The sequence below is a fragment of the Chrysemys picta genome, chromosome 24, assembly GCF_011386835.1.
Source record: "Chrysemys picta bellii isolate R12L10 chromosome 24, ASM1138683v2, whole genome shotgun sequence".
Taxonomy (NCBI): Eukaryota; Metazoa; Chordata; order Testudines; family Emydidae; genus Chrysemys; species Chrysemys picta.
In genome coordinates this window covers 17,558,004-17,575,669 of record NC_088814.1, presented here as the reverse complement: position 1 = coordinate 17,575,669, position 17,666 = coordinate 17,558,004, and the positions used below count along the sequence as shown (strand labels likewise).

Here is a 17,666-nt window from a genome sequence, read left to right as displayed (position 1 = left end):
TTTTCAGGACAAATGTTGCTTAATATAAACCAGAGAATAGGAACATAGGATTGGAAGGGACCTGTCGGGTCAGTGAGTGCGGCCCTCGCTATATCGCCCGCAACCCGACATATTATTCTGTGCATAAACTTAGCAAGCTCCATCTTAAAATTAGTGAGGTTGGCTTCCCCCACTGCGCCCACTGGGGTTGGGGTGGGGGGCTGTGCCAGACCCTCCCACCTCGGATGGTTATAAACCTTCTTCTAATTTCTAGGCTAAATTTATTCCCAGACAGTTTTCTCCCCTTTAGTTCTTGTGCCAACATTCTCCCTCCCTGGGGTTCCCCCCCCCAAGGTTTGCTATCAACACAATTCAGTGCTATCCCAGCTCCAATCTAGCTATGCTATGCTGTTCCCCTCTTCCCCATCCTTTGTCTGCTGCTTGTCTTAGATTGTAAGACTGTTTAGTGTAGGTCCATGTAGGTCCAATCTCCTCTAGTGCCTGGTCCCCCAAAGTAGCTGCTCAAGAAGTTGCTCCTTTAGTTTAGGTGACAGTAGTGCATGCTCTCCACAGAAAAGCGTGCTGTCAGTCCCTGCTGATAACCTGTGAACAGTGCTTGTTGCCCAAGGCCTTTGAGGCAGAGGCTGTGTATTTTGGTGGCTGTGGCCAGGATTCCAAAGAGATGAGAAAATGAGCACAGCGAGATTGCAAACAGTCATCATATCACTTCAAACCCCAGATTCATCTCTTAGCTCCTGGCCGCCTGGTTCCACGGCCAGGCCCACATGGGACGTTTTTCTTGACTCGAGTAAGATGTCCCATAGACTCCTCGGCAACGGTTTGCATTATGGATCCAGCCAGAGCTGCTATTCAGTCTTTATAGCAAGTGCAGCCAGGAGTGATTCGGTGACTTCCTAAATAAAAGCGCACTCTATTCATTCACTGATTTACCCTCCTGGCTATAGCATGTCTCTTCGACGCCAGCCCTTAGCCAATCCCATCTGGGAACATCAATAGGAAAGCTGCAAGCTGGTCCAGCAAAGGCACTGTCAGTTCGGGCATTCCAGCTGACCCCACGTGCCCTGGGGGACAGGCCCCCATGAAGATAGCCAAGATCCAAAGCGCAGGAAAGGTCTGATAGACCAGGAATAGTTTATTCATTGACTCCTGGCCCTTTCCAGTCCTCTTTGGTTTAGTGGATCAGCTGCATTTCCCCTGGATCTGTTCCATCAGAGATGCAGCTGTTCAACAATCATTGGGGCTAGGCTATTCAGAGGCCCAAGGGAGTTAGGCACTCAGTTGCAGTGGCTGTCTCAGATTGTAAGCCTCTTAGGGCAGGGATCATCTGTTTGTTCAGCACATAGCACAATAGGGTTCAGGGCCAGGAGTGGAGCTCCTGGTTGCTACGGTAATACAAATAAATATATAAATAACCAGTTCAGTGGGATTCGGGTACTGAACTCTCGGCTCATTTGAAAGCCCCAGCTTAGATCAGCTGCATTTTTGAATGTCAGCCCAGCCAAGCTGGGTTCAGACACTTTTCTCCACCAAGTTGTTTTCCTGTGCTGCGGTGGGAAACGTCACATCCTGGACAGGAGCAGACAGGTGTCTGCCAGTGGGTTTGCATACAGCCTAATGAACACATTCTCGAGGACGAAGATAATGCCTGTGTCCCACAGACGCCTGTGTTTCTGTTACACCTTCATGACACCTACCACATCTGTGTGCCCCAAATAGTCCTTTGCACAACCATAACAAAGAGTTTGGCACCCTTTTGCACCCACTCTATGCCCAGTGTCCCAATGCACTAGTCTTGTTGCCACCACTAGCCTGGATCAAGAATCCTCAGCCAAGCTCCCATCTGTTGACTTAGCATGTGACTCTTCTCTGGAGGCACCTGGGCAATGACACGGGGTCTTTGTCTCTTGTTTTCAGAGCTAGAGGAAGCTCACCAGAAATGTCCGCCCTGGTGGTATAAATTCGCCCATACATTCCTGGTCTGGGACTGCTGCCCTCTCTGGCTGAAGCTGAAGGCGTTTGTACGGCTGATCGTGATGGACCCGTTTGTTGACCTGGGGATCACAATCTGCATTGTTCTCAACACGCTGTTCATGGCCATGGAGCACTACCCGATGACCGAAGAGTTTGAGAACGTGCTAACTGTGGGGAACCTGGTAGGAAATTGCCTGGCTTTGATTTTTCCATTGATCACCCTTTACAGCTCTGCTCCAGAGCTCGGCGAGGGACCTATGAGCAGTGACTGTGGGCGTGTGGACAGCCCCCTGCCGTACTGCAGGGACGGTGCTGAGCAGGGTTGGATTGCAGCGTGACTGCACCAACTCAAGGAAAGCTACCACGAGAGGCATAAGGGGACCAGGGGCCGCCCATTTCTCCTGCTGGAGCTTCCCTGGAGAAGCTCATGTGGCCTGACACCTCCTTGTCAGCCTTGATGCAACTGTGCATCACAGCCCTGTGGGCGAGTCCCAGCCCACTGTAGGGAGCCTGGTCAAAAAGACCACTGCCAGCATGGGCAATTCCAAGTGAAGATGAGACCCCAGACAGCCAGGCTGTCCATCAAGGCACAGCCCTGAAGACTGGTCCTGCCAGCCTGTTCTCTGCCCTGGCAAATCCTGGATGTCAGACACCGGCCTTGCTTGTTACCCGTCTGGGTGTTCACGTGGCTGTGCAGGTGGGATTTCCCAAGGAGTCAAAAGGAGATAGGCACCCAAATCCCACTGGAATCTGTGAAGTAAGCACCTAACTCCTGTTGGCTCCCTGGTAATCCCAAGCCTGAGAAGACCCCGTATTTGTCACCTAGCTGTGATCTCCTCCCCAGCAAAGCTGGAGTCTGAGCCCAAGCCGCTTCTGTTTACATGTTGCGAGGTGTCCCCATGGCCCCGGGGGGCAAAATGATGATTTCATTCCCTTGTGTCTTCTGAATCGGGTATTTTCTCCTCGCTGGGCTGCACAGGGCCATTTGAACGCTTGCATCTGGACACGGGATCCTCTTAGCTGTCAGCAGAAGCAGGAGACTCCAAGGCACTTTGCTGGGTATGGGGGGGCCCTGCTGAGGGGCAAATGTTAACATTCCTGTAGCTCTTCACAGACCACTGGAACGTGCCACACAATTGCCATCCTGCCTGGGAATTTCACTGGGGCATGGCCCCAGCCCCCATCAAATTGCTAACTCCCCTTGGCTCCCCTGAACCCCAGGTTAAAATGTTGCCATACAGCGGAGGATGCATGTTTCACCCACCCATGTTCTCACAAACTCCTCAAGAGGCCAGTGAAGGCCCATCATTTTAAAGGGGGCTACTGATCCTGGTGGCCCTGCAGCCCACTCGTGAGGGTGTGGTACCGGTGGCCCTCTGCGCCCGATTTGCAGAGCAGGTCAGTCTGTTACAGCCCATTGTTTGTCGTAGCAAACCCAGACAAACTGGGGACCTCAAGAGCTGTCCCAGCTGGTGCTAAAGAGCTGGGCTGTAACAGGCTCATTTCCTCTGTGGATCAGGCACAGAGAGGGAGCTGTCAGGCACACATACCACTATTTCTGGGAGCCTGCCTTGAGACCAATTGGTGTGATGCTCGGAGGCGCTGAGTGCCCGCAGCCCCACAAATGCCCTGGGGTCTGTGTGTGCCGTTCTTTGGAGAATCAGGTTCTAGGCAGACAGATTGGAGGCCACTTTTGGAAATGCTGCAGCCTCAACAAACAGCCTGGAAGCTGGACCCCTGGCTCTCTGGGCAGGGCGCAGCACAGCGCAACTCCCAGCTCATGCAGGGCTCAAGACAGCAGCCCCGGAAATCGATTCAGAACTGAGGGGCAGGGCGGCGAGAACAGCGTCCAAGTGTGACTGTAAGGGCAGACTCCTTGGGAACTGCCAGGTCCAGGCAACAGGAGGGGAAGGGAGCACCAGGCAGGAGGAGGAAGAAGGAGCGGTGAGACAGGAGGCTGGCGTTGGATAAAGGGGAGCAGGAGCAGGTGTAGCAGAGATGGAAGAAAACCGCGCTATGCTGGCCAAGAAGGTTGTGAGCTTGATGCCGAAGGTGAGAGACGGCCAGGTGCCTGAGAGAATGGGGCACAACTGAGTGGTACAGCCAGGGGGCTCTGATCCCTGGGCCGAAGGACATGTCATCTGGGCGTCGAGAGTGAGGACGATACCATCCCAAAACGGCAAAGAGATGAGAAGCCAGCGCTGTGTGAGTGCGACGCTGGGTCTGGCTACACGGCATTTGGGGCGGGAGGGCAGGACAGGCAGACAGGCCTGAGCTAGATCTGATACGAGCCCAGCCCAGACCCTGGGCAGCTTGCCCGCACTAAGGCCTGTGCTGCCGCGGCTTCACTGCTATTGGGCGATGCATGCCCAGTCACCCCCCCATTGCAAGGTAGCCATATCCTGTACGTGTGTCACTGCAAAGCCTGCATTAGCTCCCCCTCCCTGCCCCGTGGCTTTCAGCGTGAGCAGAGCAGGCCTGCATTAGGTGCTACATGGCAGAGAGGCAAGCACCCAGCAATTCTTGTTGTCACCTTGCCGTAAGACCCAGGGGAGCCGAAGGGAACTGGGGTCAATATCTACCTGTTTCCCTTTGTGTGCACAACCCTTGCCATCTCACCCCCCAGAGTAGACTGTGCATGTCCAGGCACTCTCTGTCCCTGGCTCTCCCTCCATGCAGGGGACCCAGTATGTTATGACTTCACTCCATTTCCCTTTGCATTGGAACATAAAGCAGGCCCCAACCTTCTCCGCCTTCCCTCACATGGCTAGGCTAGTCTCACTCCCAGAGCCTCTGTGCATAGCTGCTGAACGGACACGGAGTGGGGGCCAGCAGCCCTAGGCAGAATGACGCTAGTCACATACCGGCTTTGTATCTGATTTCATTCAGGAAATACAAGGGGATTAATAGACTATTGGGTTTAGCACAGTCTATCCACAAAACCAGCTCTGGCTTTTCCTTTAGTCTATTTACAATCCTCCTGCAGAGGTTAAGTCCAGGAGGACAGCGGGGGGTGGGGGAGGCAGAGAGCCCTGCCAGTGCCTTCCCCAGGCAGGGCTGTGCATGCAGAGAGAGTGAGCATGCTCCCAATGGCCTAAGCATCCACATTGCTGCTGCCAAGCACCCACTCGGCCTTGCCCCCTGCTTGCCACCTCGTGCGTGTCATTCGTGCCGTGGGAGCCCAGGGATTCAAACCATTCTCTCAAGGATCAGACCTCAGCACATTTGCAAACCGCTTGCCTGCAGCAGCAGAGCAGGATGTGATCCTGCTCCAGACCAAGGCCTGCCAGGGATCCCAGCTGCTTCCCCCCAACCTTATGGAACTCCAGTAAAGGATGGTCCATGAATTCCGAGGTGGGGGAGCATGGCATGAAGCCAGCGCTTCCGCCCGCTGGTGGATTGCCCACGGGAGTTACATACACCGTGTGCCTAGACTCAGGGCACAGACGTGACTTTGTGGGTCATGACCGAAAGTTGGAGAGTTGGAATAAAACCTCTTCCTGCTGTAGACACTTGGGATGAGGGGGAAACCGGGTATTGAGCATGAGCGGAAAGGTCAGCTAGCCCACTAGCCCTTCAGAGACGGATTCGCCGATTTAAACGTATCAGAGATAGCTTCTCCCAGCCTCATGCAGCCGGATTCTCAGAGCTCAGTTACAGTTTGGGCACCAAAATCAGTGGCCAGATTTGCCAGAGCTCAGCACACTGGGGCACAGAACTCTTTTGAAAATCTGGCCCATGGTGACGGTAACGCTTGCTGCCATTTGAGTGCCAAACTCAGTCAGAACTGTAAGGGAAAGTGTTTGTCTCCAGCTCAGAAAGCAGCCGAATGGATTCCACAAGACCCACGCTCCCTCCCCTTCCCAGCAAACTCCCTTTTGGACTGAGCCCAGGCAGAATCTCTGAAGAAAACCTTGTGGGAGAGAGAGGTAAGGGAGTTAGAATGAAGAGACCTTCTCGTTGGGCTCGCATGATCATCTTGTCTGACCTCCTGCCTAGCACAGACCAGCGGATTTCACCCAGGAATTCCTGCATCTGGCCCAGCACCCTGTGGCTCGACGAGACAATATGATTATAATCAGTCTGGCCGGTGAGGAGATGAAGCCCAGCAGGAGTCAAATACAAATGGAAACTAAAGTCAGCAAAATGAGCATTGCTGAGCTGAACACATGTCGTGTATGCAACCTACCATCAGCCCAGCTCTGCACACCCAGAACTCGGGGCCATGAAATGCAAACACTTGTAGTAGGTGGCTAATTGTCACATAATTGCTACTGTACTGAGGTAATGCGATAATGCAGAGCATCGTTATAGTCCCAATAAGACAGTAATGTGTAAAAGCCAGATCACTTTACCCAGCAGCCGACCTCAGGAAGAATGACAGAGGCAGAGCGCTGGACAGGACCCCTGGGTTTCCTCGTGAGTTGAAAGTAACTTGAGGGTGCTACTTGGTCAACTGGATTTTATTTTGTTGTGACAACATCCCCGCATCCCAAGTATTTCTGAAGGCAATTGGTGGCGAAAGCGTTCACCCAGGGCTCACACACAATAGTGCTCTTTCTCCCGTTCCCAGTCAGCCCAGAGCTGCCGCATAGCAGCGACACTACCTTCGTTCGGGGTCTCCTGGAGCCCGTTGCACTCCCACACGGCTTCCAGCGAAAGAACTCCAGTGCACTCGGCCTCTCTGGGCTCCCAGGAAGAGAATTCCAGGGCTCTGCGTCTCCTGAGGCTCTTGGACTATCTGCTTTAGTTTTACTTTTCCTGTGCTGTCATGCCTGGTGCGTGCCATTTCATGCTCTGCCGTTAGGGCCTGTCTACACTGCACTCGGGGTGTGATGCACAGTGTGGAGACATAGCCGAGCTAGCTTTGTCTGAGTGACACTAGCAGTGCAGCTGCAGTAGCATGGGCAGTGGCTGCTCCACTCTGTCCCCAGGGGCCTGGGTGAGCAGGGGTAGCCCACGCCAGCCTCCATGCTGCCACAGCTTCACTGCTATTATTACCTGAGGTAGCTTTCATCTAGCTAGAGAAGATACAAATGGCCACACTGGCTCAGACCAATGGTCCATCTAGCCCAGTATCCTGTCTGCCGACAGTAGGCAGAGGCAGTTGCTTCAGTGGGAGTGAACAGAACAGGGCAGTTATAAGTGATCCATCTGCTGTCATGCACTCCCAGGGTCTGGCAGTCAGAGGTTAGGGACCCCAGAGCATGGGTTTGCATCCCTGCCCATCCTGGCTAATAGCCATTGTTGGGCCTATCCTCCATCAACTTACCTAATTCTTTTTTTAACTCAGTTACACTTTGGTCCTTCACAACAGCCCCTGGCAAAGCTAGAGCGAAGCTGACTCGGATATGTTGATGCATGTTGCCGTCGCACCGCCCAACAGCAGTGCAGACAGACTCTCAGAGGCACAGCACCAAACTTGCAGCTCTTTAACCCTGGGCTGCTCTGGGAGTGACCGGCCCCCAATGTAACTAGCCCCTGGAGGTCTGCTGTAAGTTACCTCCGCCCTGCCTGGGCTGCCTCGGAGTTCTGCCATTGCTCAGAATCCCCACAGCGCTGTGTGCTCTGGCCCTGCCATTGGCCTGCCCCCATTGCCAGGGACCGCATGGGGGGAATTGTTCCCAGGTTGGGTAAGGGCCAAGGGGCTGTCGCAGGATGGAGCCTCCCTCTTCTGGATCTGTGCTGTTTCTATGCCCTCAGACGTGCTAAAACGTAAACCTGCTTTCCCATCCATGTGTGAGGCCGAGCCCTATGGCGAGCCCTGTGATCCCTATCATAACTGGGGACGGGGTGGGCGAGGGCTGGCCCAGTCCTGCCTTGTTCAGCACACCCCGAAACCAGCCTGGAGGCGATGCAGCCCATACTTTTACACAACAAAGTCAGGGGGAGCTGCGGCAGCACCTGTAGCTTTGATCATATGCCCTGAAAGGAAAGGCACTGAATGTTCATGTGATGGGTGGTCAGCACCGGGGGCCAGAGTGCACTGCATTAAGGCCCCAAGCCAGGGTCCATTGGCAGCAGCGCAGACTCTGTAGGCTTTGGATCAGGCCCTCTTGTGCCGTGGCATGATCTCAGTCAGCTGCCCACTGCTGCTTTCTATGCCGGGGTGGGCTCTGGTGCTAGATCCCCCTTGGGCCCATCCCCCTCCCTCGGGGCACTGTGATGTGCAGATTGTGTGATGAGCACTAACGGGGTCTGTTTTCAAAGGTCTTCACTGGGATCTTCACCGCGGAGATGGTGCTAAAGCTCATAGCCCTGGATCCCTACGACTACTTCCAGCAGGGGTGGAACATATTTGACAGCATCATTGTCACCCTGAGCTTGGTGGAGCTGGGCCTGGCCAATGTGCAGGGGCTCTCTGTGCTCCGATCCTTCCGCCTGGTAGGTTGCCCAGTGGCTCTGCTGTGCTGAGGGGCTTCATGGCAAGTGCCATATCCAGAGAAGGGTCATTTCTAACTCCCGGGCGGTGACGCTCACTGAATCACATTGGGTTCAAAGAGCAGGTTGATGCAGCCCAGGTTGAACGTTCCGCGTGCCCTGGCGGAGCTGTTAGCATGGCGGGTGCGAGGAAGGCATGTCTGTACTGTCCATTTTAGATGAAATGGCAACAGCAGCTCCCCTAGCCTTATTGGGGCAGTAGCTAAACTCACAGGGACATCTGCATTCCCTCTGAGCTAATATAGGAACAGCCAGGCTGGCTGGATCAGACCCGAGGTCCGTCCAGACCAGTGTCCTGTCTCTGTCAGAGGCCAGCACCAGATGCTACAGCGAAAGATGCAGGAAGCCATGCAGGAGGTAGGTAGCTATCTGCCCCATGACAGTTTCCTCCTAACCCACAGTGGTTAGAGGTTGGGTTAGGTGTGGAAGCTTTGTACCCCTTCCAAAACACTTGTGTTTTTAGTATTTACCACTATCACTCTGGATACTATTTGAATGCTGTCACTCAGAATCCTGCATCCTCTTGATGTCAGTGATATCTTGTGGCAATGAGTTCCACAGGCCAATCAAGGTTTCTGTTTCCACCTCCTTGCAGTTGCGAGTTTTCAAGCTTGCCAAGTCCTGGCCGACCCTCAGCATGCTCATAAAGATCATCGGCAACTCCGTGGGGGCTCTAGGAAACCTCACCCTGGTACTGGCCATCATCGTCTTCATCTTTGCCGTGGTGGGCATGCAGCTGTTTGGGAAGAGCTATAAGGAGTGCGTGTGCAAGATCTCTCTGGACTGCACGCTGCCCCGCTGGCACATGCACGACTTCTTCCATGCCTTCCTCATCATCTTCCGCATCCTGTGCGGGGAGTGGATCGAGACCATGTGGGACTGCATGCAGGTGGCTGGCCAGCCCATGTGCCTCATTGTCTTCTTGATGGTCATGGTCATCGGGAACCTCGTGGTGAGTTGCTGGCTCATGGTAGCGTCCGTTGATAAAATGGGACCAAAGGGAGAGCAATGGATACTGGGTTAGATGGATCTTTGGTCTGACCCAGTATGGCCATTCTTATGTTCCTATGTTCTTATCTGAAATCCATGTAAGGAAGACGCCCAAGCCATCAAATACTCGCTCTCGGCTCCTCACTCTCTAGCTGCCCAGCCACCAGTTAGTATTGTTATTAGGATAAACATATCCAAGGCGCCATCCCTACAGGATCTGTGCCCCATTACAAATGTACAGAAGTACAACAGTCCTGCATTACTTATCTTACAGTAGCCCATACAGGCACCAGCTGAGGTTTAGGCCCATTGCGCTAGCTGCTGTACAAACACAGAGCAAAAGACAGTCCCTGCTTTGAAGAGCTTACAATTCAAACAAAGAGAGGGAAAGCTAAGGCACAGGGAGACAGGACTTGCCAATGTCCTAGAGAAAGAACCAGGACTAGGGTGGTATATATGGAGATACCATATAGTGGTGGGGAGGGATAGCTCAGTGGTTTGAGCATTGGCCTGCTAAACCCAGGGTTGTGAGTTCAATCCTTGAGGGGGCCATTTAGGGCTCTGGGGCAAAAATCTGTCTGGGGATTAGTCCTGCTTTAAGTAGGGGGTTGGACTAGATGACCTCCTGAGGTCCCTTCCATCCCCATGATATACCTATCTCATAGAGCTGAAAGGTCATTGAGTCTAGGCCCCTGCCTTCACTAGCAGGACCAAGTACTGATTTTGCCCCAGATCCCTAAGTGGGCCCCCTCAAGGATTGAGCTTACAACCCTGGGTTTAGCAGGCCAATGCTCAAACCACTGAGATATCTCTCTCCTGGTAGAACCAAGACTAGAACTTAGGGCTCCATCCCATGACCACACCACCTAACTCCTGCCCTGTGCTCCAGGCTGTTTATTTCTAGCTTGACTGGGGCCATGTTGCAGCATTGGCTTGTGGGCGAAAGGGCGTGGCAATCTCAAGACTGGATGCTTTTCTAGAAGATCTGCTCTAGGAATGTATTCTGGGTCAGTCCCCTGGCCTGGGCTATACAGGTGATCACAACAGTCCCTTCTGGTCTTGGAATCTAATGGCAGGAGTTTGGGGCATTACCCCTTGGGGGCAGGACTCTGGCTCAGCTGCTCAGGACCAGCAGCGGATTCCACAGCCCAGGGAATGCCCTGCCTCCCGCCTCCTCAGGTTTGCCCCTGGGCTCTGTTGATCTCCATGTCCCTGTTGAACAGAGCTTTGGGGGTGGCACACAGGGAGAGGCTGTGTCTCAGAGTGCCTGGCTTCAGTCCACGTATGGGTAGACAAAAGTGCTGTAAGGGGCCTGGCAGCTTTTGGGCAGCCCCCATCCAACAGCTGGGTGTGTGCACGATGGCTAGGGCTGGGGAGGGGTCTAGTCTGTTTTGCAGGGGGGGATGGTGGACTTTGGGGCAAGGGTGGCTAGAAGTGGACTCTGGGGCAGCAAAGAACATCCCATGAGCAGTTGTTCCCTCCCCTCTCCGCCCCCTGGGTGAATTTTAAAGCCTACCTGCCCCTTTTTGTGACCCCTTGTGGTGAGGCAGATGAGTGCGTCCCCATGTCTATTTCCACCAAGCCCCTTTGTCTGGGTGGTCTCTTTGTGCTCATCTTCACCAAGCTGGGTCTTCCCGGACCATCCCTCTTCTGGTAGGGCACCGAGGTTCCTGGTTTCATCCAGCCTGGGTGTTTCGTTTGTGCCATTCCCCAGCCTCTCCTCTAGCAAAAGCAACGGAGGCTCCATCTGCTCTAAACGTTCTCTCAAGCTGCTGGGCACATGACGTGGCAGGCGGGTGCTGTGGTTTAAAGCTAGGCCTGGATTGTATCCTCTGGGTGTAGCTCACTTCATCAGTTCCCTGCCACTGCAGGGGCCTTCAACACTGGCGCATCTCAGTCCCTTCTATTTTCTGCCTGGGGCACACAATAGCTTAGTCTCCAGTGGGCTGTGATATTTTGGTTTAATTTTGGTTACTGGGTTCAGCATGCGGGTGCTGGGTGGTGTCAGTGACCTGCGATGTATAGGAGGTCAGACTGGATAATTTGGTGGTCCCTTGTGGCCTTAAACTCTGTGATATCCCTGTGACCTGAGGTGCTTAGAGTAGCCCACACTGGAAATGCCAAGGCCAAGGCAGGCTTCAAAAAGGAGAGCTGATTCCCCCAAAACTGGTGGTTAACACTGTAGTTAAATTCACCAACCAGTCGCAGACTGTGCCCCTGATCCCCCACACTGGTTATCAAGAAATCACACAGCCCCCTTTATTACATTCCAGTCGCCAGCTCACAATCAGCAAATTGGTTTGGATCTTACCCAAACTGCCACGCTGCCAGCCAATCCTTTAGTATCTAAAACTAACAGTTTTATTCAGGGCCGGCTCCAGGCACCAACGAAGGAAGCAGGTGCTTGGGGCGGCCAATACAAAGGGGCGGCACTCTGTCCGCCATTGGGGCAGCCCATCTGGGTCTTCGGCGGGAATTCGGCGGCGGGTCCCTCAGTCCCTCACTTCTCTTTGAGCTGCCGCCAAAGTGCCGCCGAAGAGGAAGAGAGGGAGCGAAGGACCCACCGCCGAACTGCCGCCGAAGAATGGTGCTGCCGCTGATCTGCTTTTTTTTTTTTCCCGCCGCTTGGGGCGGCAGAAAACCTAGAGCTGGCCCTGGTTTTATTATAAAAGAAAAGAACGAGAAAAGAGTTGTTAAATAGTCAAGCAATCAGATACATATATATGACTTCAGAGTCCACATATCAGGTTCTTAGCAGCATTGGTGAGTTTGCTGGCTTGTAAAGTCCCTCTGGAACACATCCACAGCTTGGATAGGTCTGTCAGTCCTTCGTTCAAAGCTTCAGTTTGTAGAGAAGTTACTCGAGAGCTGAGAAGCAGGATTGAAGATGAAAAGGAGGTGATGCAGCTGCCTTTTTATATCTTTGCCAGTTGTCATGTGGCTTGTGCATCCTTTGTCCCAAACACAAGCTCACAGCACATGGCATGGAAGAGCACATGGAGTCCCATGTCCACGGCCATGTCCTGCTGACTCATAGGCATAGCCCCTGGCTTCTCTCAATGGGTTCATTGTATAGATGATTTCCCATGATGGGCTATCGAACAGGCTGGACAGTGCTGATGCCAATCTGTCTGTGGGTGTCACCCAGCTGCACAGCACAAGTTTGAGATATCAATATACCACACATATTTATAACTCATGATACAAAGATGATACATTCATATAAGCGTATAGAATCATAGAATATCAGGGTTGGAAGAGACCTCAGAAGGTCATCTAGTCCAACCCCCTGCTCAAAGCAGGACCAACCCCAACTAAATCATCCCAGCCAGGGCTCTGTCAAGCCGGGCCTTAAAAACCTCTAAAGATGGAGAGTCCACCACCTCCCTAGGGAACCCATTCCAGTGCTTCACCACCCTCCTAGTGAAATAGTTTTTCCTAATATCCAACCTAGACCTCCCCCACTGCAACTTGAGACCATTGCTTCTTGTTCTGTCATCTGCCACCACTGAGAATAGCCAAACTCCATCCTCTTTGGAACTCCCCTTCAGGTAGTTGAAGGCTGCTATCAAATCCCCCCTCACTCTTCTCTTCTGCAGACTAAATAAGCCCAGTTCCCTTAGCCTCACATCGTAAGTCATGTGCCCCAGCTCCCTAATCATTTTCGTTGCCCTCCGCTGGACTCTCTCCAATTCGTCCACATCTTTTCTGTAGCGGGGAGTCCAAAACTGGACTCAATACTCCAAATGTGGCCTCACCAGTACCAAATAGAGGGGAATAATCACTTCCCTCGATTTGCTGGCAATGCTCCTAGTAATGCAGCCCAATATGCCATTAGCCTTTTTGGCAACAAGGGCACACTGCTGACTCATATCCAGCTTCTTGTCCACTGTAATCCCCAGGTCCTTTTCTGCAGAACTGCTTCCTAGCCATTCGGTCCCTAGTCTGTAGCAGTGCCTGGGATTCTTCCGTCCTAAGTGCAGGACTCTGCACTTGTCCTTGTTGAACCTGATCAGATTTCTTTTGGCCCAATCCTCCAATTTGTCTAGGTCACTCTAGATCCTATCCCTAACCTCCAGAAAATCTACTTCTCCCCGCAGCTTAGTGTCATCCGGGAACTTGCTGAGGGTGCAATCCATCCCATCATCCTAATCATTAATGAAGACGTTGAACAAAACCGTCCCCAGAACCGACGCCTGGGGAACTCCACTTGATACCGGCTGCTAACTAGACATCGAGTCGTTGATCACTACCCATTGAGCCTGATGATCCAACCAGCTTTCTATCCATCTTATAGTCCATTCAGCCAATCTATTCTTTTTTAACTTGCTGGCAAGAATACTATGGGAGATTGTATCAAAAGCTTTGCTATAGTCAAGATATATCATGTCCACCACTTTCTCCATATCCACAGAGCCAGTTATCTCATCATAGAAGGCAATCAGGTTGGTCAGGCATGACTTGCCCTTGGTGACTGTTCCTGATCACCTTCCTGTCCTCCAAGTGCTTCAAAATGGATTCCTTGAGGACCTGCTCCATGATGTTTCCAGGGACTGAGGTGATGCTGTATTTCCCCAGATTCTCCTTCTTCCCTTTTTAAAGATGGGCACTGTATTTGCTTTTTTCAATCATCTGGGACCTCTTCTGATCGCCATTAGTTTTCAAAGATAATGGCCAATGGCTCTGCAATCACATCAGCCAACTCCCTCAGCACCCTTGGATGCATTAGATCCGGACCCATGGACTTGTGCATGGCCAGCTTTTCTAAATAGTCCTTAACCTGTTCCTTCACCACTGAGGGCTGCTCATCTCCTCCCCATACTGTGCTGCCCAGTGCAACAGTCTGGGAGCTGATCTTGTCTGTGAAGACCGAGGCAAAAAAAAGCATTGAGTACTTCAGCTTTTCCACATCACCTGTCACTAGGTTGCCTCCCCCATTCAGTAAGGGGCCCACACTTTCCTTGACCGTCTTCTTGTTGCTAACATACCTGTAGAAACCCTTCTTGTTACCCTTCACAGTCCTTGCTAGCTGTAACTCCAGTTGTGCTTTGGCCTTCCTGATTACACCCCTGCATGCTTGAGCAATATTTTTATACTCCTCCCTAGTCATCTGTCCACGTTTCCACTTCTTGTAAGCTTCCTTTTTGTGTTTAAGCTCACTGAAGATTTCACTGTTAAGCCAAGCTGGTCGCCTGCCATATTTGCTATTCTTTCTGCACATTGGGATGCTTTGTTCCTGTGCCCTCAATAAGGCTTCTTTAAAATACAGCCAGCTCTCTGGGTTCCTTTCCCCCTCATATTAGCCTCTCATGGGTTCCTGCCCATCTGTTCCCTGAGGGAGCCAAAGTCTGCTTTTCTGAAGTCCAGAGTCCGTATTCTGCTGCTCTCTTTTCTTCCTTTTGTCAGGATCCTGAACACAACCATCTCATGGTCACTGCTGCCCAGGTTGCCACCCACTTCTACGTCCCCTACCAATTCTTCCCTGTTTGTGAGCAGCAGGTCAAGAGGAGCACGGCCCCTAGTTGGTTCCTCCAGCACTTGCACCAGGAAGTTGTCCCCAACACTCTCCAAAAGCTTGTCTGTGCACTGCTGTATTGCTCTCCCAGCAGATGTCAGGGTGATTGAAGTCCCCCATGAGAACCAGGGCCTGTGATCTGGAAACGTCTGTTGTTTGAAGAAAGCCTCGTCTATCTCATCCTCCTGGTCTGATGGTCTATAGCAGACGCCCACCACGACATCACCCTTGTTGCTCTCACCTCTAAACTTAACCCAAAGACTCTCAACAGGCTTTTCTCCAGTTTCATACTGGAGCTCTGAGCAATCATACTTCTCTCTTACATATAAACAAGCTTATCATGTTTAGGAAATCATACCTTTTCCACGGTTACCTTACGTGGCATATCTGGTATAAGAGTCATTGCAATTTGGTATTGATAATATTATAAATGGTCGCCCATATTCCATACAGCATCACCATCCCCCCTGAGGTACTAGATACCTTTGCAATGGGCAGGTCCTTCCCTGCCTTCCCTTCCCTCCGCTCTTAAGCTGGGCGAGTTCCAGCTTTTCTCACTTACTGGGCGAACTGAAATGGTTTTTTTTAAAAGGCATTCTGGATGAAACCAAAATGATACATTTTTGTTTTTTTGGGCTGAAACAAAACTCCAAATGATTTACTCTGGGGTCAAATGAACCATTTCATTTAATTTTCAAAGGGTTTGAAATGTTTGCGATATTTTTTAAACAAAATGTAGGTCAACACTGAAACGAAACGGCTTTCCGAAGTGACATGTTGAAATGTTTCGTTTGGACATTTACAGGTTTTTCCATTTTGTTTCAGCAGAAACTAGTCACTGAATTCAACCTAAAATTGCATTTTTTGGTAAAAAAACGATTAGCACAGAAATGTCACCTGCTCTCCTTCCCACCCTCATCCACATGACAAATCCTGACACCTCCCCAATACACCCTGTATTTCCCCTCATTTTCCTCCTCTCCACAGCGCCCCCTTCTGTTGGATTTCCACACGGGAGCCATGCAGCCAGAGGCTGCATCTCCTCCGCCCCCCTGTTTACCTCCCTCGATGACCGAGCTGCTCACTTCCCTGATACCATTCCTGAATTGCACACGTAACCCCTAAGTTCCAGGGAAGTGTGAAATCCTTTCTAACCTTGGTCCCCTTCTACCCGCTGGCTTTGAAAGTTATTTTACTGGCTGCATGGGTCCTGTTCTCTCCTCCAAAGGAGCAAGGCGGCAGCAGGCATCCTGGTGGCTTGTCTAATTGCTTCTATTACTTCTCAGAATTGTGTAAGCCTGTTGGAATTCACTTTGAAAACTATCTAGGAGAGAGCTGACTGCATCTCCTTCTGCGTCACGGCACTTTGTGGGCATCACTAAAGATGTTCCTGCCATCCTGGGGCCCCCACAGCTCCCCGGGGGCCAAATTCAACCCTGGTATAAGAGGGCAGAAGGCCCTGGAGGCCAGTGGGGTTGGGCAGCTCTGGGATCTGTCAGTGTGGCTGAGCTCACCTCCAGGATGGAAAGTCACAGCTCAGGTTCCATGCCAGGCACAGCCCCAGAGCTGGCCGGTGGATCAGTGCGAGACAGGGTGTGAGATGCATAACGAGCGCCATCAGGCCTGGGTGCTGACACTGCAGAGGGCAGTGCTGGAGGCAGGGGAGGGGCTGCAATGTCATGGCTTTTCCTGAATCCTGAATTTCGATTCACTGGTTTGTGCCTTATTACTGCATGGAGAGGGGGCAGGATGCCCCTTCCCCAGGTTGCAGAGTGCTCACACTGAAGCCCCATAAGGTGACCAGATAGCAAGTGTAAAAAATCGGGACGAGGATGAGGGGGTAATAGGTGGCTATATAAGAAAAAGCCCCCCAAATCGGGACTGTCCCTATAAAATCGGGACATCTGGTCACCCTAAGCCCCACTAGCAATCAACCTGATTTCCCGTGGGAGACCAAGCCTCAGAGGGTGGCTGCTCCGCGCTTACGACCCACAACAGCCCACCGAACTCGAGCAGACACTTCTACAGAGTCCCAGGGAAAGGGGCGCAGCCTGGGCTGTGCGTAAGGAAACCAGCCCAGTACTGTGTTTCAGGTCCTGGAGCATAAACCAGGTGATGGCCTAAGCATTCTGGCTACAGTGATGTATATTTATGGAGCCCTCCCCCCAGATAATGCCATTGCCCTTTACTAGTAATGACACTTTGGGCATTTCCTTTGGCATTATTAAAGGGGGAAGGGAGGAAGTCACTCAGGTGACAAGGTAATCAACTCCTGCCGAAACACTCCGGAGACAACGGCAACAGAAACGATTAGCTGTAATTGGTACTTAACGTGAGTATTAAACTGGTGTGGTCCCCGGGATTTATTTAAAGACTCTGTTTAAGTCATATGGCATGAGCCATGCGAAAACAGCAGTGACCTTGAATAGCAGCTAATTCCCTTCTCAAATGTGCTCCTGGCACCGGGAGGCACAAACATCAACAGCTGTGGGGGCTGGACTGGAGGGGTCAGTTTTTCACAGCAAATGCATTTCACGTTCTGGGAGATGCTGCTGTACCCTCAAAAAGAACAGGAGGACTTGTGGCACCTTAGAGACTAACAAATTTATTAGAGCATAAGCTTTCGTGGGCTACTGCCCACTTCTTCGGATGCTGTACCCTGTAAAGCACCAGCCGCTCCCATTGCGCAGCGAGGCTAGCCTTTCTCTGGGGAGGGTCAGAGTCACTGGATTCGGCCCCATGCACGATA

The 17,666-nt window shown here is 52.0% G+C and overlaps 1 protein-coding gene across 3 annotated transcripts in view; it reads left to right on the top strand.

The window, feature by feature from the left end:
• Positions 1–17,666, top strand: part of SCN4A (sodium voltage-gated channel alpha subunit 4) — a 186,093-nt gene that overhangs the window by 115,010 nt on the left and 53,417 nt on the right. For all 3 annotated transcript variants that reach the window (XR_010594824.1, XM_065577964.1, XM_005283115.4), the window contains 3 exons: positions 1,915–2,153; positions 8,182–8,355; positions 9,008–9,364. Coding sequence is in view for 2 of the 3 variants with exons in the window: in XM_065577964.1 (XP_065434036.1) it covers positions 1,915–2,153; positions 8,182–8,355; positions 9,008–9,364 (770 nt within the window). In the remaining variant the exon portion in view is untranslated. The remainder of the gene's footprint in view (positions 1–1,914; positions 2,154–8,181; positions 8,356–9,007; positions 9,365–17,666) is intronic.